Source organism: Stegastes partitus, unplaced genomic scaffold, assembly GCF_000690725.1.
Source record: "Stegastes partitus isolate 25-593 unplaced genomic scaffold, Stegastes_partitus-1.0.2 Scaffold129, whole genome shotgun sequence".
Taxonomy (NCBI): domain Eukaryota; kingdom Metazoa; phylum Chordata; class Actinopteri; family Pomacentridae; genus Stegastes; species Stegastes partitus.
The window spans coordinates 201,881-225,539 of NW_007577860.1; the positions used below are offsets into that span (position 1 = coordinate 201,881).

Sequence of the window (23,659 nt, forward strand, 5' to 3'; positions counted from 1 at the left end):
AGAATTCTCTAAAACCTTTCAACAAAACCAGGAATGCTGTGTCTTCAGCGTGTTTGCCTGTAACTATTCTACATTTTCTCTTTGCTCTTTGTAAATGTTCTGTATGAAATCAGGATAACTGTCAGACTGAAAGGATTTGCGTCGGCAGGTTCAGCACCTTGGACAGTTCCTTCACACTTCTCAGTCCGATGCAGCTCTGGCAGTAATTTATTAGTCATCAAAACAGCTTTAACTTGGCAGAGAGACTGGAATAAATGGACACAAATCGCGCATCAGTCAATATAGCCTGTTTCATTATTTACATCATTGATAATGTGTGGGCTGACTCGTGTTGCACAAACAGTGGTATGTAAAGAACAATAGATTTTTGTCTGCTTGCTGTAGCGTATAGGCCGAGGGATTTGGTTGCAGTAATGTTATTAAGTCAGGATTGCGTATTTGTCAAAAGCCCCGGTGGATTCTGCTCTCCACTGGCAGAAAATTCTGCTTTTATAGTCTATAGTTGTCCAGTAAAGCCAATGTAAATGTAAATGGGAAAAACAGGGCTGCATGAATATTTCTCTGAACTCTCAGTCCGTCTGTAGTACCTGTACACACACATCCTCACAGTTTGGCTAACGCACAATAATCGCACTGTATATACAGAAATGTAAAACCAACCCTGACAGACACTCGTTTCAAAGACACGTCGGTGGAATAGGCTGCGTTCTGACGGCCAGTTTCGGGGCTGTTAGAGGGAGAAGTGTCAGCGGCGTGATTATCAGCAGACAGATAGCGGATGACAGCTGCCATTGGTTATTGATGACTTTCATAATTAAAATCCCTTATGGGGGGAACCCAAAGAACAAAAGGGAAAATCACACAAATGATGAATAGTCCTTTCATCTTTAAGGCTGATATAAGACCCACCAGGCTCTTCAGCATGAATATTGCTTTCCAGGAAACTCTCTGAATGTGGTTTCAAAGAGGAGCCCAGTGCTTTTAATATTGCCAGAGCTCACACTGCCTGGATGTGTTTGTGTGCATGTGTCTGTGCCTCTTAGAGAAAATGAGGAACACACATGAGGAAGAAAAGAGAGAGCGTAGGTCAGACAGAAACAGAGATACAAGTCAGACAATGAGAAGGAGAAGAGGTCAGCATTGTCTTCTGCAGCATTTTCTGCTTTCATTGCAGTGAATCAGTGAGACTGCTGCTCCTCTTGTGCTGGACTCCACTGGAATAGCGTCATGAGTGGATGTCCACCCTGGGGGCACAGATTTCCTGATCGAGGATGCCTGTGTTTTACAGGGCTCTTTAAGACAAGTTAGCTTCTGTCCAGTTCCCAGTATCGGCTGTAGTGGCTCTTGCATTTGGAGAATATGTCTTTGTACGCTGAACTCACAATCACTGGACGAACAGTGCTGCCTTTGTTGTTGGTGTTGCTTGTTTTCCGCCTGGTTTGTTTTACCACCAATAGCACAGTTTCTGCAGCAGAGTAGATTCCAGAGTCAGACTAAATGTAGATTAAACACAGCTATCGTAGTTGTGTTTGTTCTACACTACCGTATATTATCTTCATCACAGGCGCTTTACGCTCTGATCTCGCTGCGTATACTGTGTACATTACAGCCATCTAATATCCAGACCTCGCCTTTGGTGTTCTGTTGTATTCAGTCCTCCCTCCCACAGAGAAAACAAACAGACAGATGTAGTGTTTGCGACTGTGGTTGAAGGATGAAAACAGATCCTTTTTAAAGAGGGTACAGGAGCAGATCAGACAGGATGACTGTCAGTGATCGTCTGCTCCCCTGCAGACTCTATAGAGTAAAAAGCCACATGCTTCAGAGCACCGCATGGCAGCTGTGTGGATGACAGAGAGAGAGAGAGAGAGAATGGGTATCCAGAGTGCCAGCAGCACATCGGGGATTTCTGCATGTCTGTCCGGGTTCTGTGTTCCAGCCTATTTGTGTGTACGGTGCCGTCAGAGTCGAGCTCCCACTTCTTCTCCCACTAACCTGCTAAACAGTCCCCTTCAACCCACCCACAACCACTCAGTCCTCCCTCTCCACATCAGGACGGGGCTGTTGTGACATCACTCATTCCCACGCACTCTGATTGGCTGGCCGGTGGAGGGAAGTGGATTGTTCCTGCAGTCTACAGTGAAAAATTGAGAGAGAGAGAGAAAAACGTGGGAGGGAAGGACCAAGGTAGACAGTGTATGGGAGAGAAGAGAGAGAGAGCGAGACGGAGAAAGGGACTAAGCAAGAAAGATTGATGCTGAGGCAAGCCGGCACTGCGCTGCACTCACACACACACACACACACACACACACACACACTAACAGTCATTGCAATACGCGTACTCACACATCACACTCCCAAGCTGCTTAACAGGCAGGAAAAACACTGAGTCTGACTGAGTCTGCAGTCCGTTGCTGCAGGACAGGACAGAGGACAGCTGGGCTTAGACGGCGAAAGGAGAAAGCGGAGCCGATACCTTCCTCCCTGCTTTACCTCAGAGCAACAGTTCCACCGCTGTCATCTCTAGAGGTCCGGTGCTCCAGGGAGCGCTTTAAAGACACCTCCCCAAAAAAGGGGGAGGCAGCAAGGGCAGCAGCAAGGGCAAGTGTTTCCTCTCCCAGAGGTTGTTGTGGATGTCCTCTCAACGTCCTCATGACAACAGGCAGAAATCAAGGCACGGTCTGGGGCACAAGATGGCACGACGAGTAGGGGGCGAAAGCTCCTCGAAAAGGAAGATGTCCCTCAACCTGGTGGCCGGGTTCTTCCACTACCTCCGTGGTAAGTGGGGCAGTATGTGTGCATGGCTGTGCGTGCTCCTAACATGGGGAGACTAAGGAAAACACAATGTATGTGTCTTGCTTGTGTGATGGGCTGTCCTGCATGTGTGATTTAGCGTGGCGCTGCAGCATGGACTGTATGTGCCGACTGTATGTGTGTGTAAATGTATGCATTTTGCAGTGTGATTTCTAAACCAAGAGTTCCCCGCAGGCTCGCTTTTTAAAGGGGCGGCGAGTGTGTGTTAAGTGAAATGGGCAGACATTTGAAGGGGGCGTTTCCACCTTGGCAGAGTGTGTGTGTGTGTGTGTGTGTGTGTGTGTGTGTGTGTGTGGAGGTTGCGGAGTTTTGAGCCTACAGCAGGTGAAGCAGGTGTATCCAGCAGACAAGTAGCAGCTTACTGCATGTGTCAGAGCACAGCAGGCTGACTGTCAGGATGTTTGATTCCAGATTCGCTCTGTCTGACCCTGTGGCTATCTGCCTCATTCTGTCTGACTGATAGATACGTCTTTATCTAATTATTCTATTGAGAAATTAGACATGAAATAATCTAAAACATGTGAGCATTAGTCAGACAATGTGTTTGAAGTCAGTGTGTACATCGCTGCTGCCTGTTTTTGAACCGGTCCCTTCACAGTTTGTCAGCATTTTGAGACGACAAACTGGATTTTAATGATGTTTCATTAAGGTCATGGTCACTGTGGGGGGTCAGAGTGGGAAGTCAGGGCTGTGGATGAGACTAATGAAACAGAGGGTAATCGGCTGTGTTAAAACGCTGCTGTGAGGTTTGGTTGCTGAGGACGGCTGTTTCCCTTTGTGATGCTGAAACACTGTGAATGTGCTTAAGTGCGACTGTGTGTGCGCAGAGTTCAAAGTCACCTCGTCCCTGAGACGGCGAGGCTGGCACCACGCACGTGCAGACATGTTCTCCGTCACACATGTTCCTGCTCTGAGATGCTGCGCTTCAGTCTTTCCCATTCTCATCCAATATTACCTCCCATCAATATTTGATTACTCCTGGACCCAATCAAAAGATTAATTCATAGAACAGGGACCTGCTCAGTGGCACGTATGACTATGCGTGAATGTATCTGCATTATGTATGAACGTCAACCCCCCCTCCAGTCCCTCACTCTCCAACACACGCTCATATCTCCTCCTGTTTGCCCACAGTACCCAGTGACACACTAACCAACTTGACTATAATCAAACCGTCAGCATATTTCATTAAGGTAGAGGAAAGCACTGTGTCAGACGTCCTCTTTCATTGATAACGTGCTTATCTCAAGGATATTGCTCTGCAGCGCAGACGGGACAGAAGAAATCCTCGTGCCAGTGACTGTACGAGATGGGATCCTTTGAGTTCCAGGCAGACTGTGTTGTGTGCACATCCATATGAATGTGTCACTTCCAGAGGCAGCAGGTCCCAGTTTTTATTGCAAGCGCTGCAAACGACATTGAATTTTGCTGTTAAAAGGGAGCAGGAAGAATAGATTGCAACTGGAGTGCATTAGCTGGTTAGCAGAAAAAATGCAGCAGAATAAACACACTTCCCAAAATGATCTCTTTAACTTATTTCTTTTTTTGTGTATGTTTGATTTTGAGCATGTGAAAGAGATGACTTGATTTATTGTCTCCTTCTCATTTAAGTGAAGTGGCTTTTTAGGGGACATCGTCAGCAGACATCTACGCTATTGATTTTGACTTTGCTAAAAGGCGTTTATTGCTGCAGCCACCACAAACAATGTCCTTCCTTGTGCGTAGGTAAATCACAACATTTGGAGTCAGGTTGGCTCTGTGTAATCACAGTACTGAACACTGCAACAGAGAATAGTTGTATTCACAGATGGATAAAACAGTCGTGTGGGTCAGGGCAGATATAGGAAGAGCTGCTGCCCCTTCCATCACTTAAAGGGCATTTTTGAGAGCAGAATTTTCTGTCCACTCTAAGATGAGTTCAGCTCGTGAAAATGCCATCTGTAAATGTCAGATGCCTTCTCTCAGTACATTAGCGTGAGGTGGGATTTGGTGTGACTGTGTTCAGACACATTAAACAGAAAGTAATAGCATCAAAGTTAATGAGAGTCACCATCCAGCCCTGCAAACCTCGTTAGCTCTCAAAACAATAGACAATGAGAAGATTGTGTTTTAATCCCGTCTTTGTTTATTATTGCATGTGATTAATAATGATGCTCTGGCTCTGATTTACAGATGAGCAGGAGGCAGTGCAGAAAAGGACATTCACGAAATGGATCAATTCCCACTTGGCGAAGGTAAGAGGCTCTGCTTGAAGCTCCCTGCTGCTGCCAGCATTGTTTTGTCCATTTACTCTAATGCTGGTGCGGGTGTTTGCGGACTGAAAACTTCCCTGTCTCATTGTTTTCCCACTTTGGATTGCTTTACCTTACTCCATCCACTGAGGGTGGTTTGACATTTGCTCCATTTCCAGAACACACCGGAGCGGGTCATGGGACCCACTGTGCCAGCTACGACCACACACACAGTCATTGCTGCTCGCATGCCTTTCTCCTTCCTTTTCATTCTTCCAGTCCCATTTAGCTTGTAGCAAGGATTTGCTCCGACTCTAATTATCACTTTCACATTACAGCATTTATTGCTCTGTATATCTTTTTTTTCTTTTTCCTGGAAGCTACTGAGAGTAATTTACATCTCAGCAACCATTCTGTCTCAATATGGGCCAATTTAGATTGTTCAAGATAAGAGGTTTTAGTTAAAGCCTGCCCTTCATCTGTCTCCTCAATGTGCTTGGACAACAGTATGTCTGTAACTTATCCTAAACAATTACGTTTGATGCAGCCACATGCTGGCGGGGGGAGCGTCGTGTGCCTGTAATTATTGTGTTATACTGCATTAGGCTCCTCAATTTCACCCATTACTGCCTAAACGGTGTGTCAGGAATGGGTGGACAAGGCAAATATGGCACACTGCAACACAATTAAGTGTTATTTCAATCAGTGACGCTCCTCTCAAGGTTTCCTATTTGATTACGACAGCTGTGGAGGCCTCGAACCGCGGTGACGTGGAGCAGAAAATTCATTTGAAAAGCACTCCGAAGGGAATAAACCTTGACGTAATATTAAATATCACGTCACAGGACTGTGCCAGCAGAAAATTGCACACAGCCCAATGTTTAAATGGCTTGAATTTTTAATAACATTTAAGGTGAGGACATAGTTTATTTATGAAGTTGTCCTCCTGCCATGGAGAGAGCTGCGATGCCTTCACTGTTTCTTGGTTGTTCAAAATTAGGAGAGGGATTCATGAAAAGTCTGGGAAACATGCTTATTCTGTTTCCTTGAGTGTTGGAGGATAACAGTGACTCAACTCTCACGTCTGTATCAAGAGATGTATAGACGGATGCAACAGCTTAGCTTAGCATAAAGGCTGAAAACAGCAGCTCATCAATGACCATTAAAAGCTTTACATGCGCTTATAAAGTGCAGTAATGTGTTAATTAACGAGCTTTAGAGATGCTGGTCAGCAGAATGTTCCTGTTTCTAGTGTCCATAGTAAGAAAACAGGCTTTCCAGAGGTGAGAGTGGCATCAGTCTTCCCATCTGACTTTCTTCAGCACAGGAAGTAAGCATATCCCCCAGATGTCTAACTATTGTTTTAACAGAAGTAAAGCTTGAGTTGCATCTAATCAGCTGCTGAACAACTTCTACAGTTTTTCACTGTTGTCCTGGTTGCTGTGCTCTCTGATGCTTCTGTTGTCCTGAACTGGACTTGTGAAGAACAATCACATGAACAGCTTTCTGGGCAAGATGGTAACTTGAAAAAATACCAGACATCGGTTCACTCACGTCGTGGCAGCTATAGCTCGGCTTGTTGCATACAGGCAAAAGAACAATAATGGTTCATTATAGAAAAGTCATGAAGTAGAAGATGATGCAAACATGGCAGAGAGCTCTCAGTCTCGGTCTCATGCTTCTAGGATTCCTCAGGATGAGGAGCAGCGTTGTCTCGTCTCTTGTTATGATGCTGCTCTCTCTTCTGTGTTCAGGAAACAGAAAAGGAAAAATGTCTTTCAGTGAATTAGTTGGGTTGAGAAAAAACTGGAAAGAGAAACAGATAGCAGAGAGAAACAATGCACAGGAAGACAACAGAGGAAGCTGGTGAGGCCGGAGCTGGAGTTACCTGCAGAGATGTCAGAAGAATAAACTACAGGAGAGAGAAGACACCAACGTAAGGACATGTAGCAGCGGCATATAAATGTATGGAGCATGAGAGAGAGGAGGAGCAGGGCTCAGTGCTTCATGGGAAGTCCTCCGGTAGCCTGGATCTACAGCAGCGTAACTAAGGGTTGAGTCTGCCCTAAATACAAACTCTATCAGAATAGAAAGTTTAAGCCTTATCTAAACGTATAGGATCTGTCTGCCTCCTAAACCCAGACTGGGAACTGGTTCCACAGGAGAGAAGTCTGATAACTGAAGCCCCCAGTCTGCTTTTGTACCAACTAGGAAACACGAGGAAGCCTGCTGACGGGGAGTTGTTTTACAGTATGATGGTGCTGTGAGATCTTTAGGATAAGATGGAGCCGAGTCATGAAGAGCTTTGTATGAGAGGTACAAGAGTTTAAAGTCTTTTCTAAATCTTACACGGAGCCAAGAAAGAGAATGTGAGAAATGAGTGGTCCTTAGTAGCCTGTCACTCAGTCAGTCAGCAGGAAATGTAGAAATAGAAAATATAGATAACACATTGATTCATGTGATTTCAGTATTGCTGAAAATTATGCTGAATTTTTCCTACAATGCAATGAACTAAAATCTTTCAAAACCACACAACATTCAGGGTTTCACATAAAACACGTAGTCTGGGCCAGAACCAGTACCTCCTATCTGGGTTACACATCATCTAAGCAGGTCGTTCATGTCGTTTGAGACCAGCACTGTCTCAGAGAGGATTCAGTCTGAGTCACTTTTTTGATGCTTATACAAGGAATACGAGGAACAAATCCGCAGCCTGGACCCATAACAGACCTCTGTGGTCATCATCAGAGCCAGATGGTTCTCCTACAGGGTCAGCTGGGTTACTGTCGGGAAGCAGAATGCAGCTTTTGATGCATCAGATCTCAGGAAGCACAGCTACAAAGCTCACTGTTACGCTCCTGTCTGGTTCCACCGAAGAACAACTCTGACCTGCTTAGGAAAGTCTCAGAAAGTGAAGCGTTCGGGTTTCCTCTGTCCTTGGATCCACGCTACAGGAAAATGTGAGGAATTCAGCTAATAACCATATTTGTTCCTCTCTACCTATTTGATCAAATTACGTATTGCTGCTCCCCTCCTCGTCCATCACGAAGCCGCTTACCCTTTCACCTGATGCCTGACGTTGCCATAGCGACACTGATTGGCCTATATTTGTCTTCAAAAATGTCCTGGTTGTCACGGCAGCTCGGCGAGTGTTCGGAGAGCTGTGGGATGAGTCGAGGGAAGAGTCACTTACAGCCGGTCTTTAGACTAGTAGAGACTAAACGCTGAGTTTATTGGCACATGTAGAACTGCACAGAGACACATGGGCGTGAGACAGACAGAAGGATAGAGAGGGGAAAGAAGACAGAGAAGCTTTAACAGTTGGTTTAGCTTTGCTCTCAGAGGGATAGATCATGCCCTTGGCTATGCAGATGATTAGGCCACTCCAGTTATCACAGGTCTTTAATTCAGCGCCTAAAGGTATGTGATTAATCGTTAGGTGAGCTGAGACATAGCATGAGGGCTTCCTTTCACTAGCACTCCCCTCCCCCGTACTTTTCCACTCCACAGGTATAACAAAAGAAGTCTTATGAGCTCTGACAAAGACTTTCTATGAGAGGGGACGTATTGAAGCTGGTAATTTATACAGAAGATTAATGACTCTCATTACTCGCAGTAGTTCACCAGATTAACTCACCAAAGATATGAACTATGAGAGAGTGGCAGGGCGCTGTGTTTTTGGTTGTGTTTGTTGTTTAAACAGAGGGTAAAGCTGTTTAGATGACACTCCAGTGTATTGCCTTACAGTTTTGCTTGCCTCCAAATTCTGCCTGGAAAGGCTCAGTTTCAGTTTTCAGCCGTAGTCGGCTTTCAAGTTGCGCTCGGCAGTGGATTGACAAGCACAGGATGGGGGGATTCAGAGAGCGGACCCCAAGTTTCCATTTTGACAAATCCTTTCTGAGAAGGTTAAAGCTTAATTAGGAAGTGGCCAGTGTGAGCAGCAGAGGTCTCATCGTCTCTCAGGCGTTTTCCAGGCAAACGGCTTTAGTGCAGCAATCAGTGAACCAAGTGTTCTTAGAGATTACAGCAGCAGTAAGTGAAGCTCCTCTCTGTGTTTACTCCACTGGTCCCCAACGCTCCCTCCTCTTTAAAGGGTGGGACCAACGGGATTTAGTGGGAGACATCCTCCATGCACACTAAATTCAAACAACCAGTCATGGTACACAGGACGGGCCTCAGCAGCTGAACGGCCGGGATGTGGTTCATAATGTGTCCGTTGGTCACCTGTTAGCTCTGCTTTTCCTTTTCTTAATAAATTGTTATGGATGCAATCAGTAGCTGTGTCTTTGCCAGTCCACCTCGTTCATTTCAGTTTGTCTGTACTTGGTGTTTCGTGTGGCGGTCGACTGAGTGTTTTTCAGGGCAGATACTGAATATTAGTAATGCAGGAGACAGTAGCTGCTGTTTGGAAATAATACACTGGCAGTAAAAATGAACATGTATGGAGGATGTTACTCAACCAATCAGATATGTCGGCAGGACACTGATGGAGGAGACAGAGTGTCCACACATAAAGGGAGGCAGCTGCATTTTTAAACGAGCAGAGTTTATCTGGAATCCGTTCAACAAACAGCCATACCAACAAAAACGCTAGGAAGTGGCTCCCATAATCTGTTGAGCAGTAAGCAAATGTTAGCATCCTCACACTTTGACTGAGATGTGAATTATGGTAAACATCAGCACTGCTGTAACGCAAAAAAAGTGTGTTGACATGTGCAGCACAGTGAAGTACATAATCTGTGGATGGGAGCCGTGTTTGTCGTTTTTCCCCCCAATATTGTACAATATTGTATTAATCATATATAGCTGTCTTTAACAGTAAAACGTCTGTTTGTCCATTCAGTTCATGTAACTGTTGTTTGTAGGCCACTTGTCTTTCTCCGCTGTATAGATGTATATGTATAAGTATAGATATGAATCTTCTACCACTCCCACCAATGAATCCACCGACTGCAATGAGAAAAATTACTGACGCTGGTACTTTAATGTGCAAATAGAATATCTTCAGCTCCATAAGATCTGGACAATAGACGTGTAGTATCAGTTGTTCCTTTAAACTGGATGTACTGCCATTCTTTCTTTGTTTCTGCTCCTCCCTGCGTCTTCTATGATGTGGATTTTTTGGAATCCACTGAGTCAAGTGCACCAGGGGAATAGCACGAGAGCTCAGCGCATCCTCATACTCCTCTGCTCACAATCAATTATGGCCCAGACACTCATATGTAATTAGCTCATTAAGTTCTTGATTTATTTTTTTAGCGCATGTTGCTTAGCAGAGGAAATGAATATTACTTTCTTATTTTGTAATTAGTCTGAAATTTCCTCATTAGCTTCGGGATTATAATGAACAAATAGGTAAATTTAACTTCAATTACCTCATGGTATAATTCATCCCTTTGAAGGCTCTTTGTAAGTGCTTCTTCTGTCACTTTATGATACGGGCACAAGTGTGTCTGAATATTCTAATATCCAAAACCATAAAATGACATTAGAAGAGGAATTAGTGAGAAGAGCTTCTGTGTTTGCTAATTAATTTTGAAAGACGTAAGGTTACTGTCCCCTCTCTCTCCGTCTTCTATCATCTTTCACAGTTAAACCCGTCTCACAAATTCACCATGTTGGGGTTGCATATGTTTTCCTCTCACCGTGCACGCTCTCCACTCGCACGTGGTAACACAGACACACTCGTGCACACATCTCCACTCGCCTTCCCTCTCTTCTCGCTCTCTCTCGCTCCCTTTGCCGCTAATCTCCCTGTGAATGGTTCGCTCGTCTGAACGCTCCCCCTCCTAAACCTCTCCTCAGCCCCAGCATGTGACTGTGCTTTAAGAGAAATCCTTGATGTGGCGTCGGCGAGAAACAGAGATATGTGGATTTCCTCAAGTCTGGAAGTCTGTGTCAGGTCAGGGAGGAAGTCATCGGGAAGGATACAGTTTGAAATCATCAGCATATTTTAGGATTTGAGGAACCCATTCAGTGTCTGCTGAGCCTTTGCTCATGAGCGAATCTAGCTGTCAGTAATAGGCAGCGCTGCCAAACTCTATTTGGGCTCCAAGTGTGTTTCTTATGAGGATTTCCCTTATCCGTGTTTCACAAGTTTAAATTAACGTCTTACAGCGTAATATATGCATTGTATCCTCGTTTATATGTGCTAGGCCACTTAGCGAGGGATATTGTGCAAAAAACCCACGTCTTGCCTCTTGGTTTCATATACATGGCAAAAGCTATTAAGACTAAAATCCCAGATCTTTGCATTCCATGAAAACTGAGAAGGCTTTGTCTGCGCTCATGCCATGGAGCGTTAACATAAACAGTGAACTTATGGGACTAATTAACAGTTACAGGTTTTGAAATGCTTCTTGGACACTTCCAGACACACTGTGATGTTTTAAACCATACGGCTGCCCGGAGGTCAGAGAGCAGCGTTTTCAGTTAGTTTTCTGTGTTAACAACTAAAACATCGACACATGAACCATTATTTCCACTTGTGCTTGTTTGGATATATGAAGTGAGAAGCTACATCAACTGTATTTGTTTTCCTGTGCAGCACGTCCCGCCTCTGGTGGTGACGGACCTGTTTGAGGACATCAAGGATGGTGTGATGCTCCTGGCCCTGCTGGAGGTCCTGTCTGGACAGAAGCTGGTGAGCCTCATGGTCATTCCTACAGCGTGTGACTGGGCCGCACACTTCAAACACTTCCATCCTCTGATCTTGCTGGATTACATTTTTTGCTTGATCCCGCTGAGCCGACATGACGTAGATCAGGTTAGGTAGAAGAGAAGATCAGTCATTCGGCCGGTTTGTTACGTAGCAGTCAGCGGTCAGACTCAGAACAGACTTAATGCAGCGCATGTGAAACGAACCACAATTAGATGGAAATGCTTATCGATCGGTTTTATTAGGATGTTTGAATTGAGTAGGAAAGCTCAGATTAACGAGGGCAGATCAGAGTTCACAAACACAACACAGACAGCCTGAGGATCTGACTCGGCCTCTACTGCCTCAGGTCTGAGCTGTCTGTGTCCTATTGATCTGCCAACAGTCAAACAGCTCTGATTGTACCTGTGTGGGATTTTTCTCATTATTTCACAACCTGTGTTTCTGTCTTCATCTATATTCTGTTTTCTATTTGATTCCTTGTAGATGTATTTGAGGTTAAGCGCAACATTTCCACACATGTGTTTATAACTATTATTAGTATCTGAAAGATCATTTCTTCTTTTCAGTAGCACGGTTTTATTTGATCCACTCTCTATCGTTCCCTGTCTGTCTCTGCTTCTTTCTTTTCATGTCTATTGTTCTCCTTTTCCCTCCCAGCCATGTGAACAGGGCAAGAAGCTAAAGAGGATCCACTGGGTCGCTAACATCGGCACAGCTCTCAAGTTCCTTGAGGGTAGGAAGGTAAGCGTTCACTGCCTTCTTTTTATACTGTTCTTTTTTTTCTGACTTGTACCCGTCCTACTGCTCTCCCTGTTCATCTGGTGCCTTGTGGGCATAAATATTGAGTCCTGACCTTGTGTGACCCGTTCCCCCTTCCTCCTCGCCTGACTCTCCGTCTTCCCTCATTTGTCCTGAAACCACAACGTTCTGTCTTCGTATCCCGGCACAGACTTTGTTTTTTGCCGTTGTTCACATTTGTCTTAATTAAGTAATTCAATAAATGTGTTTGTCTGTCTATAAATGACAAGAAATTCTTTGAAAATTCAACTATTGAATTATTGTGACAGATTCTATTATTTCAGATGATCACTGTACTTGTTGGCCCGATAGATGTTTTGTGTGTGCTCCAGTTCTCTTTCTCAACAATCAACACCATTCCCTCCATTCCCAGCTTCACTGGCAGAATCACACCGAAACCCGCTCAGTATGGTTTGGATGTAGTGATCAAGATGCATCAACTGCCCTTCCATGAGATTAGTGAAACCTTCTGAAAGCCGTGCCTGGCTTGTCCTTGGATATACATAAATAAAGCCATAAGTATGAGCTGGTGTCTGCAGGGACATTGATTTGTCTTCCTCAAGTGTGACAGGGTTAAAACTGTAAATCCTGCCGCAGTAATCTGCAGTCTGGAGATGAGGCGTCAGTGGCCGCTCTGCTCCATGTGTCACTGTGTAAATCTGTGGGTTGGAAATTAAATGTAAATATTTTCTGTGTGTAAATCGGACGTACGTTTAAACCGGATTTCCATTTGACTTTAGAAGCTCAGTTGCTTTGTGTGTCTAACACATGCTTATGTTCTGTGTTAGACGGTGTAACTTGTGTTTGAATCCCTGTTGTACATTTATTTAACTGGAAATCCAGACTCTCAGCTTTAATGTCAGCCAGGGCTGCAACTTATCGCTGTTTTAATCATCATTTAAGCTGCTTGTTTTTTCTCAAGGATGTGAAATGAGAGCAAACAGAACAAACATCTGAACACAGTTTTCCAGAACCTGAAGTGATCTTCTCAGCATCTGGTTTTGTCTGACTCATGGCACACATGCTGTCGAGTTCACCTGACGGCTTCACAAAGGGAAGCAGCAAACGCTCTGCTCACCCAGTAATTGATAGGATTGATTGGTTGATCAGGAAGTTTGTTTTGCTCGTCAGTGACTTGACTAATGTTGAGTCATTTCTATTTGAGCATGTTTCAGACACCAACATGACCTCTACTGTACGGCTGCCTGTGTTCTGTTTGCTCGTGTAACCAGTCCAGCCTCATGCTGCTGTGCTGATTTGCCAGGATAACCTACGGTGTTGTCTGATATGAAACCATGTATTCCATATATTCTTATCTGTCACTATCCCACGCTGCCCTTGCCTGCCCTCAATCTTCTCTCCATGCTTGTTTACGTATACGGGGTGGCAGGTATTACCATATGATGACCTGTTGTGCTGCGGCGCCTCAGTAATATAACACTGTGTGTGATAATATAGAATACTTCATCATATCCCAAGACGCCCCCCACCCTCTTTTCCCTTTCCCTTTTCTGCCCCTCTCTCCCTTTCTTTCTGCCCCTCTCTGCTGGATATAATCCCTGTTGCCTGTGTGGGGGTGATAGATCTCCCCTCTCAGCCAACCACTCCAGTTATCTCACCTCAGAGATGCTATCTCACAGTCAATGAGGCGTTTGCTTTCAATCAGACACATCAAGACTACTTCTTAATGCTCTCTCTCCCTCTCTCCCTCTCGCTCGTCCTACTTCTGCCTGACTTCCTGTTTCTTATCGTTCCCAGTCTGCCTACAGAGGATCTCCGGTCAGTATTCATAACATTACTGGTTTGTTCAGGACGTGGACTAGATAGAGTCCAGACTGTTTACTGTTAATTCTGTGGAGACACGCTGCATGAGACTGATTCACCAGACTGTGTGTTTACGTCATCCACATGTACGAGATTATAGCACAGTTCAGCTGAATACACTGGAATAGTTTGCAATGTGGAATTATTTGCTCTGTTTATGAGATATTCTAATGCTGGATGTTGTTTCTGGACACAGATCAAATTAGTGAACATCAACTCTACAGACATCGTGGATGGACGACCATCCATCGTACTGGGTTTGGTGTGGACCATCATCCTCTACTTCCAGGTAACTGCTTAAGGAAGTCCTATTAATGTCAAATGCAATGCACATAACTTAGCATATTATTTTTCAATTAGGCAATGCCACAAAACAATGTGATTAAAGTTGATGTTCACTAGTTCCTGGTGTGAACATCACTAATTAGCTCATCACAAGAGCTTCACACTGACAGCCAACATGGTTGGTAACATACAGGCAGCACGTGTGTGATTTTCTAGGCTGCAAGAAAAAACTTAAGCGATTTCAACTAAAGAGACATTTAAAATGGAAAAATCAATACTTCAAAGCATCCACACTGAAAATGAGCAGTGGCTTCCTCAAGCATTTCAGACTGATCAACAAAAACGTCATCCTGATGAGACGGTCTCTTAGCAACATCAGCCCATGTAGAGGAGCGCTGTTCCAGCAAACATGACAGCATTAACTCAAGAAACGCACAAGACTGAATAATAGAGTAATATATATATATATATGTCCACTCACTGCCATGCAGTACTGATGCCAGTAGGATGTGTTTTATTTACAGGCTTTCTGAGCTGTGAGGAGCCACAGTTTGTTGGCTGTGGCGAGCTGAGGATAGATTATGTGTGCATGACAACAGATCGTCCACAGCCAGTGAGCTGGCTTGGGATGAAGTCTAGTAAGACTTTAGATTGCTGTCCCAACTTATGAATATACTTGTTTTTTTTCCCCACACATGGATAATAACGTGAAATAATGCAAGCTATAAAATGAACAGCTACATGTGGACAAAAACAAAATGTACATGGGCTAATTCGTTTATAGGTGAGATCTGCACATGTATTGATTTAAGAGCAGCTTTACAGCAGCTGAACAGCTGGATGATGCAGATGTGTTCTCCAAGTGGTGTCAGTGCAGAGTGACATCAATACTGATCAAATAGAAACTTTCATTGTTTTATGTTTTCTGTTAATCCAGTGACCACAAAAGCTATTCATTCTGCATTTGTTGTCTAAAGTCTTTATGTGAATGCAGCTTCTCCTGGCTGAGAGCTGTGGATGTTTTCTTCTGCTGTGATGTATGCCTGACTGTGTGATCCTTGTGTGGGATGGGATAAATGGACTCACGTCAGTTAGAATGAAAAAAAATGTTAAAAGCAACTTAGCCCTGTTGCTTCCTTTAGAATGTGCAGATCAAGACCATCCTCACCTCTCTCTTCATGCACCTCTCAGTTCTTGCTGCAGCTGAAGCACACAAATGTACCTGCAGCTCTGACCAAACGGTGTCGAGCTGCTCCACGCTACACGATGGGAGGTTGTCATGTTGTAGAGATTCAACCATGCATGTTCAAACTGGTAACTGATTCTGAAGACGAATACTGATACAGACGCGATGTAGGTAACCCTACAAGCTGGCAGGTTTCTCAGGTTTGTTATCAAATCCCTGAAGTCTGAGTCCATGTTTTTGAGACTGTCGTTGGTACGTTGCAGTCTTGAGGTGGAAACACTCAGCCATGGTGTTGACCTGTGGGTTTGCTTGTGATGTGTGTTCTAGCATACAGAAAACATTATATGGACGCCTTAACAAGGTGAACAACTTGATTAGCATCAATGGGGGAACTTCAAGCCCGACTTTATCCTGTTCTTTGCAGATTGAGGAGCTAACCATCAGCCTACCAGCACTCCAGGCCTTGTCCAGCAGCACCTCCTCATTGGACAGCTCCACCAGCAGCACTGAGACCACCAGCCCACCTGTCAAAAAGAAACCCCTCCCACCCCTGCAGGGTGGAGCCAGAAAGGCCTTACTGAGATGGGTTCAGCTGACAGCCACCAAGTATGAAGACACATTTATAATGTTTGCAGATAATAAATGTTAAATCCACTGAGTGTGAAAACTGTTTCCAAAGCCACTGCGTCGTAGGTTCTGTTTTTGTCTGCTGTGACCTTGTGATCTTCTGTCCTTTGCAGATGTCTGGGGATTGAAGTGAAAGACTTTGGCCCCAGTTGGCGCACTGGTTTGGCATTCTTTGCAGTTATCAATGCCCTCCGGCCTAATCTCGTTGACATGGAGCGTGTATGGAGGAGGCCCAATCGAGAAAATCTGCAGGAAGCCTTCCTATTGGCTGAGACGGAGTTTGGCATTCCACAGCTTCTTGACCCAGAGGGTAAATAACATTTCCTACAGCCTTTCCTCGAGACTTTGTCGTTGCATTTATTAACACTGAACTGAACAGGGATTTGTTTCAGCGGCCAGCCACACACACACAACATCATGGGATCAATGACCTTCAGGCGACTGTATTTCCTTTTGTTTTTATCGTGCTGTGTTGTCTTTAATAGAAAACAGCGTGATTTTTGCGTCACTCAGATAATGTGAATTAACTTAACCTAAATCAGTAGTTTCTCATCAAATACAGCTTGAGTTGCAGAACACAGAAGGACAACAGTGAGTCTGTCACAGCATCACTGCCAAACACCAGCTGTGCTCCTTCACGCCTGCCCTTCACAATGAACTCTGACAAATCAAGCTTGACATCAGGATAATTAAGGTCCATTAGGCCGTGAGATTCAGCATGGTGGAACCTCTATACGGGATTTGGACACTGATCTATAATGCTGAAGATTTTTGTACATTTCAGATGCCACCTGTCTGTGTCAGTCCAGCCTCCTCCTATCAGAGCTCATTACTCTGCTCCATGAGACAAACTGTTAAAGAATCTGCACCTGATTTGTTTTTGATTACATCATTTGGTTCCCTCCTCAGATGTTGATGTCGACAAACCAGATGAGAAATCTGTTATGACATATGTAGCTCAGTTCCTGAAGCATCATCCTGACCGAAAGCAGAGCGACTCCGAGGAGCAGCCAGAGGAAGAGGTGAGCAGCTGCCAGATTAGTCACAGTCTGGATATGCCTATCGCTGTCCTTGTCTTCTCTTTGTCTGCATCCTCACTGTTTATTTTCTCTCTTAGATTGACTCCAGTTGACTTTAGTCATGATATATATTAATATATACATGATAGAGTAGATGGCATTCCCTCTTTGTTCAGTCTGTGTGTAGAGCCAAGTACTGTTAACTTATTATACCGATTTAATAAAATCTGTGACTCAATACGTTTTTTCACAGTAGTTTGATTTTATATGCAGTAAGGTCTACGACTCACTTTGTAAAGTAGGTTAAAGCTGTGGTGTCACAGAGGTCTGGCGGGTCTGTCTCGTCTGTTTCATGTCTCTGTTTTTGTGCATCTCTCCTCTTGTCTTTCTCTCTGGTGTCTTTGTATGGTGACTACTTTCCTGTGGTTGTTGTGCTGGCCTCTGTCCCACAGCATGATGTTGCTCCCCGCGATATAGAGGAAATGTTGGAGGTAGGTTATATAGCAACTTAAGGTCCCAGGGGCAGGCTTTCAATCATTTCCTGCAGCTCAATGCAATTAGCAACCATGCTCATTCATGGTTTCCATATAAATCTGATTAATTTGTATTTTTCTGGCTGTTCTATTAGATTTCTGTATCGCTGCATACTGTACATTGTAAGGATGAGATTAAACGTTGTTTTCTCATGTCAGAATAGAGCCTATATGCTAATAGCGGCTCTTTATCTTACCTGATGGGATATTCCTGCCCCGGGGTTTCTGAGCCGTGATAACAAAAGGAAGTCCAGTGTAATAAGATGTGATATTACCATTTATGAACGTTACCACCTAGCGCTACGGCTCCTGGAGCCATTAGCATGACAATGAAAGCCTCTGGCAGCGGCAGTGTGCACTGACACAGGGTGTTTGATTCGAGGCATGTGAATAGGGGTTGCCTGTTTTTAAGGTTAAAGTCTCCAGAGCTGCGACGGGCTGTGAAGCCTCCCACTGACACCGATTAGGCTGCATGTGTTTGTTGTGTTTCGAGCCTTCTTTGTTATTTGTTGCTCACACGCTAATGTAAAAGGGGTCACTTAGCCGTTGTGTTTTCACATAAAAACAACAGAAGTGCTGAAATGTAAAGCAAACAGCAGCTGATAAATACATAAAAATATCTGTAAGAAGTGTGGTGGGTTCAGTATGACTGATATCAGACTGCTTCCCGGTAGAATGAACTCAGTCTGCTGTCAGAAAGAAGAAAGTTTGGGCTTTCTGCCGGAGCCAACGTGAAATGCTAAAACTGAACTGACTGAGACTGAGCAGCTCTCAGACTGAATGGTCTATCACACCAGCTTTGGAGCACCATAGTATTATCGTCATGGTTACTTAAAATCCAATGAAATGTTAGTAGGGGGTCTTAGACAAAGTACCCTGTTTAAGCTGAGTGTTTTTGGCAGCTGTGGGTTTTTGACGTTTTGTCCCACAGGGAGAAACAGAGGATTAGGGGAACACATGTTTAGCAGTACAAGCTCTGCCCCCTCGTCTTCTTTTCATCCTTTTGTTGATGTCTAAAACATCTCACGTCTACCTTGTTCTGCCCTGTCTGTGATACTCCTTCCTTCTCACTTTAATTTGTTTTTTTATTTCCCCTTTGCACTGTTCAATCTCGTTGTCCGTCTCTCCACCCGCGGTTCACCCTTCCACCCCTCCACCATCCCGGCCTCCTAGAGAGAGCAGCGCAAGAGCCTGAGGGAGCTCAAAATGTGGCTCGACCAGCTGGAGAGAGATGCAGTACAGGCCCAGGAGACGGAGGGCAATCTTTCTCAACAGTACCAGGTTAGTGTGTGTGTGTGTGTGTGTGTGTGTGTGTGGGTGTGTGTGTGGGTGTATGGCAGCATAAAGTGGCCACACTGGGCACACACGCTTCTATTATTAACTTAATCAGTGGCATTACACTGTGGGGATCAGACAGCAGCCGTCATATTTTCAGTCAGTCTGGCTTATTCCACCAAGCCTCGGGATACATTTCATATTCAGCAGCATGTGGGATATCCTCATCTTCTTTGTACAGGTCTGAGAATCTGGAACCAGACAGAGGGACAGTACTTAGTGGCAATTAGCCACAGATTTTATGAGTGTCTGATGAGACACCAATGGGAGCAGGGTGTGACCTGTGAGGAAGCACTGATGTCTTCATGGTGTAACTCGAATACTGAACAGCCTTTCACTGGGAATAGAGAACTGTCAATCACTTGTTTTTCCTTTTCAGTTGTTCAAAAGTGTGCGTGTGCAGTTGGAGATGAGGAGGCGGCAGGTGGAAGGAGCGCTGCAGTCCACTCAGAGGGACGGGATGCTGACCGTGGATCAGGCTCTGGTCAAGCAGGCCTGGGAGAGGGTTTCCAATAGGGTGAGAGGTTTATGGCTTCGTCCCACCGATTAGGCAAGAGGAAGAATAGAGATGCACACACGTATGGCTTCTCTGGGAGGCCAGGCTTTACAAACATCCTGACCGACACAAAGACCTTTACCTCGGCTTTAATCAGCCACTGGGAGAAGTGCTAATTATTTGATTGCAGTAATGACCTTAAATGAAACCTTCCACCGGTATCATGTGTCTGTGTGAGATTAACTGATTCCATTTCACCTTTATTGGTCTGACACAAAAGCCATCAGTAAAGCATCCTTATGGTCTTTTTATGTTAAGCATGTGGTTCATACTTTACATGGTGAGTGTGTTTCATCTTGAACCAATGTGAACTTTTACACCAAATCATTTTTGTGTTCCATGCAGAGAGCTGGCCTTTCACTGTCTCCTTCTACCCTGCCTAAATAAAACAACCTGAATTATCTGTGTCACGACTTCATTACGTGTCTTTCTTTGACACCTTAACTGTTTCCACTATCTCAGCTCCTGGACTGGCATCTTCAGCTGGACAGGTGTCTGCCAGCTCCTCTGGACACGGTGGGCGCATGGCTGCATGAGGCTGAAGGAGCCCTGCGACAGGAGATTGTCGTCCAACAAGCGCATGACGTCACGGCTACCACTGTACATAGAGCTCTGGAACAGCACAAGGTCAGCATGGAGCCAAACAGAGAGAGAGAGAGGCAAATTACAGAGGAGAAATAGGACAGCCAGAGTGATGCTCACATGATATGCAGTTACAGACACTTTTAAAGGGGCTGCGCTGGTGAAATAACAGTTTAAAGTAGTTCATCAGCATGCAAACTGTTTGACGTTGTACTAATATGCTGTAATCATAAAATGTGTTCAGTTCATCGTGCTTCTTTCTTCATCTTTTCATGTGTTTCTCTGTGTCTGTGATTTGCTGTACGCTGTGCAGGATGTGTTGAGGAGCCTGGAAAGCCACCAGCAGGTCTTTCAGAAAATCCACAGAGACAGAAGTGTTGACGGAGTCCCTGTTCCCGCAGACCAGCTCCAAGACATCGCCGAGAGGTAGACGAAACAAGATGTCCACAAAATACAGCCCAGAATACAGAAGCATGTGTTTCTCATTTCAGACAATATGGTAGCCTGCTGACAGGGATCCAGTCCTGGAAGCACATGAACCACCTAACTTCACATGGTTTCACCTTCTGCTGGTCAGAGGAGCGGCAGAGTGTCAAGCTACAGGGCTCATGTTCTGTATGAACTTTGTCTTTTTTAGGATGAACTTTGTCTCTACATCTTCTAGCATCCACTTGGCTAAAATGGAATTTTTGGAGAACAAACACCACATGCAGGCGTTCCTCACTCTGGCTGAGTCCAAGCTCAAATCCTGGATCATCAAATATGGCCAGCAGGAGTCCGTGGAGCTAATGCTCAGCAATTATATTGTAAGTTCAGACTTTGCTCTGAAATATTAGTTCAGTTTTGAAGTCAAAGTTTTCTTGCTTTTTACATTATTGAAAATTGCATAAACAGTACGTGTATGCAGGGACTCGTTTGACTGCTTTGTGTCTACGCTGTGATGTTAACGCCGTCACTGTAAATTCATCTGTGATAACAATTTAAATTGTGTTCTGTCTTCATCAGTCGTTTGTGGAGAAGCATCGTTTCTTTGAAAACTATGAGGTGTTGTTTCAGACTCTGAAACAGTCTGCAGAGGCCTACGTCAGTGCTGACAGCTCAGGTGAGTGGTTCAAATACAACTCCTGAATACACAAAGTTAACCGTCTGAGGTCAGGTGTTCATATGTATAATACACATTCTGTGTCTTGTCTGATGTGTGTTTATATCTACGGATGTTTTACAGCATTTCTCTGTTCACACCTTTTTATTGGAAAGACGCCGTCGGGTGAAAAACACGTTTACTTACCTTGTACATGTCTGGACAGTGTTTTTTTATTTTATATGCTCAACGACACATCATGAGCGACGTAAACAATCAACACCATGGCTGAGGTTTTCTGTCCTGGACTACAGTTTCCTGCTGACTGTCTCTATAACATGAATTCAGACTGTCTGTCCTACATGACCAACCTGAGGAACCGTTCTAGCACAGGAGGGATTATTGTTGTCATGGAATAAACTTCTAAGTCTGTAGCTTTGGTACATAAAGAGGAGTTTTTAAGTTTTAATCAGTGACCAACGAGGACATTTAATAGTTGCAGGTGGAGGTAGAGAACAGAGGTAAAATCATTATTACACATAATGATATCCCTGAATCATGGTGTTGTTCATTTTATAGGAACTCAGCTGAAGAACAGTTTCTGGATCCAGTTTAACAGCCTGACAGTCATGTAGTGGAAACTTTATTATATTGATGCCAAAATCACATAAAATGTGCAGCATTGCTTTAAGCAGTCCTGGTCATTCATTAGGAACAGAGCCGACAATGATCTGATATGAAAGGAATAGATGTGATATATATGATATCACACTGTCCAACACTAATTACATTCTTTTACTGTTACTTTTAAATTAAATTGATCATTCATCCCCCGACGTATTTTCAGTGACACCATCTCAACATTGTACATTAATATCTCAACTTTATTTTACTGTTTCAACAACCCAGTAACCAGAGAGGCTTTCTCCTGCAGCAGCTCAGTGTTCCCCTGACTGGTTTTACAGTGTGGTGATAGAGCAGAGTCTGCAGGCTACAGCTAAATGAGGTTCCTCCACTCCAAGCTCTCAATGGGGAATACGACCCCATTTGCTAGTTAGGGGCTGCTCCACTTCGGCAGGTCTCTGGGCGCAAACTGAGCTAGCTTGTTGGTTTCATTAGTTTTCAGGGTTGTGTTGCTTTAGGGTATGCAGAGCAGAGAAGTGAGGTGTGGCGAGAAATCAGGACGTCTGAGGTTTGATTGGTCCACCCCACAAATTAAATATACAGCCGAGTCTGCTGGTGCTGTAGCTAGCATCTTAGCCTATGATTAGGTGGATGTAGGACTATGTGGATGTTTTAACAAGCTCACTTTGACATTATAGTGAATTGAAAAATGGCAAGTGTACAGGGTGCTTAATGTGTTATTACCATTTCAGGATCATGTAGTGATCTGATTCTGACATTTGATCAGCGCCTATTTTAAAGTGGATTTTTACTTTTGGTTTATTTCTTTTACACTTCTACACGAGCTGACAGTTTGTGGTAGAGGACTTATGAGACTGGAGAGTTTGCACCAAAGAAATGCCCAGCACACATGATACATCTCCCTGCAGTGAGTTTTTGGGGTCAGAGATTTGTCTGCAAAGGGATGTAGCTCCATCAGCCTCAGTATGCTTTTCATCTGCTGTTGCTATGAACATGTGCAATGTGCAGTGTAAGACAAACATCAGTAGAGAGGAGTCTATACGTGATCAAATAATAGACCTGTAGCTGCTAAACGGCTAATTCAGCTTTTCATTTGTGAGACAGAGAACGCGTTTTTCATTTTACCTTCAAAGGAAATCTCCATAAAGTCAGAAGAAAATTGAAAATAGTGAATATTAAAAAAAAAAAATTCAAAATAAAAATTGGAGATCACTATGAAGACTCCTGCATGCATTGTTTTCCCAATTAGTAGCAGCAGTACTAGCTGACGTTAGTAGTGGTCTTGCAGTGTAATTGTTCTTGATTTGTCTCTCTTTCAGCGGACGAGGGCGAGATGGGAGTACGCAGGTTCATGCGGGAGGTGGTGACTCAGTGGAGGAGTCTGTCCATGGAAGTACGCAGTGTGAGGAGCATGCTGGAGGAGGTGCTGTCCAACTGGGAGAGGTACACCGCCACTGTGGCCTCCTTACAGGCCTGGCTGGA

The 23,659-nt window shown here is 44.3% G+C and overlaps 1 protein-coding gene across 1 annotated transcript in view; it reads left to right on the plus strand.

The window, feature by feature from the left end:
- The first annotated feature begins 2,693 nt into the window (after window positions 1–2,693).
- Window positions 2,694–23,659, plus strand: part of syne1a (spectrin repeat containing, nuclear envelope 1a) — a 123,747-nt gene continuing 102,781 nt past the window's right edge. Inside the window, exons 1-16 of the mRNA XM_008278654.1 lie at window positions 2,694–2,778; window positions 4,987–5,048; window positions 11,593–11,688; window positions 12,364–12,447; window positions 14,525–14,617; window positions 16,224–16,405; window positions 16,540–16,736; window positions 17,336–17,448; window positions 17,898–17,936; window positions 19,152–19,259; window positions 19,693–19,830; window positions 20,332–20,496; window positions 20,765–20,877; window positions 21,089–21,257; window positions 21,457–21,553; window positions 23,497–23,659. Coding sequence (XP_008276876.1) covers window positions 2,694–2,778; window positions 4,987–5,048; window positions 11,593–11,688; window positions 12,364–12,447; window positions 14,525–14,617; window positions 16,224–16,405; window positions 16,540–16,736; window positions 17,336–17,448; window positions 17,898–17,936; window positions 19,152–19,259; window positions 19,693–19,830; window positions 20,332–20,496; window positions 20,765–20,877; window positions 21,089–21,257; window positions 21,457–21,553; window positions 23,497–23,659 — 1,904 coding nt within the window. The remainder of the gene's footprint in view (window positions 2,779–4,986; window positions 5,049–11,592; window positions 11,689–12,363; window positions 12,448–14,524; window positions 14,618–16,223; window positions 16,406–16,539; window positions 16,737–17,335; window positions 17,449–17,897; window positions 17,937–19,151; window positions 19,260–19,692; window positions 19,831–20,331; window positions 20,497–20,764; window positions 20,878–21,088; window positions 21,258–21,456; window positions 21,554–23,496) is intronic.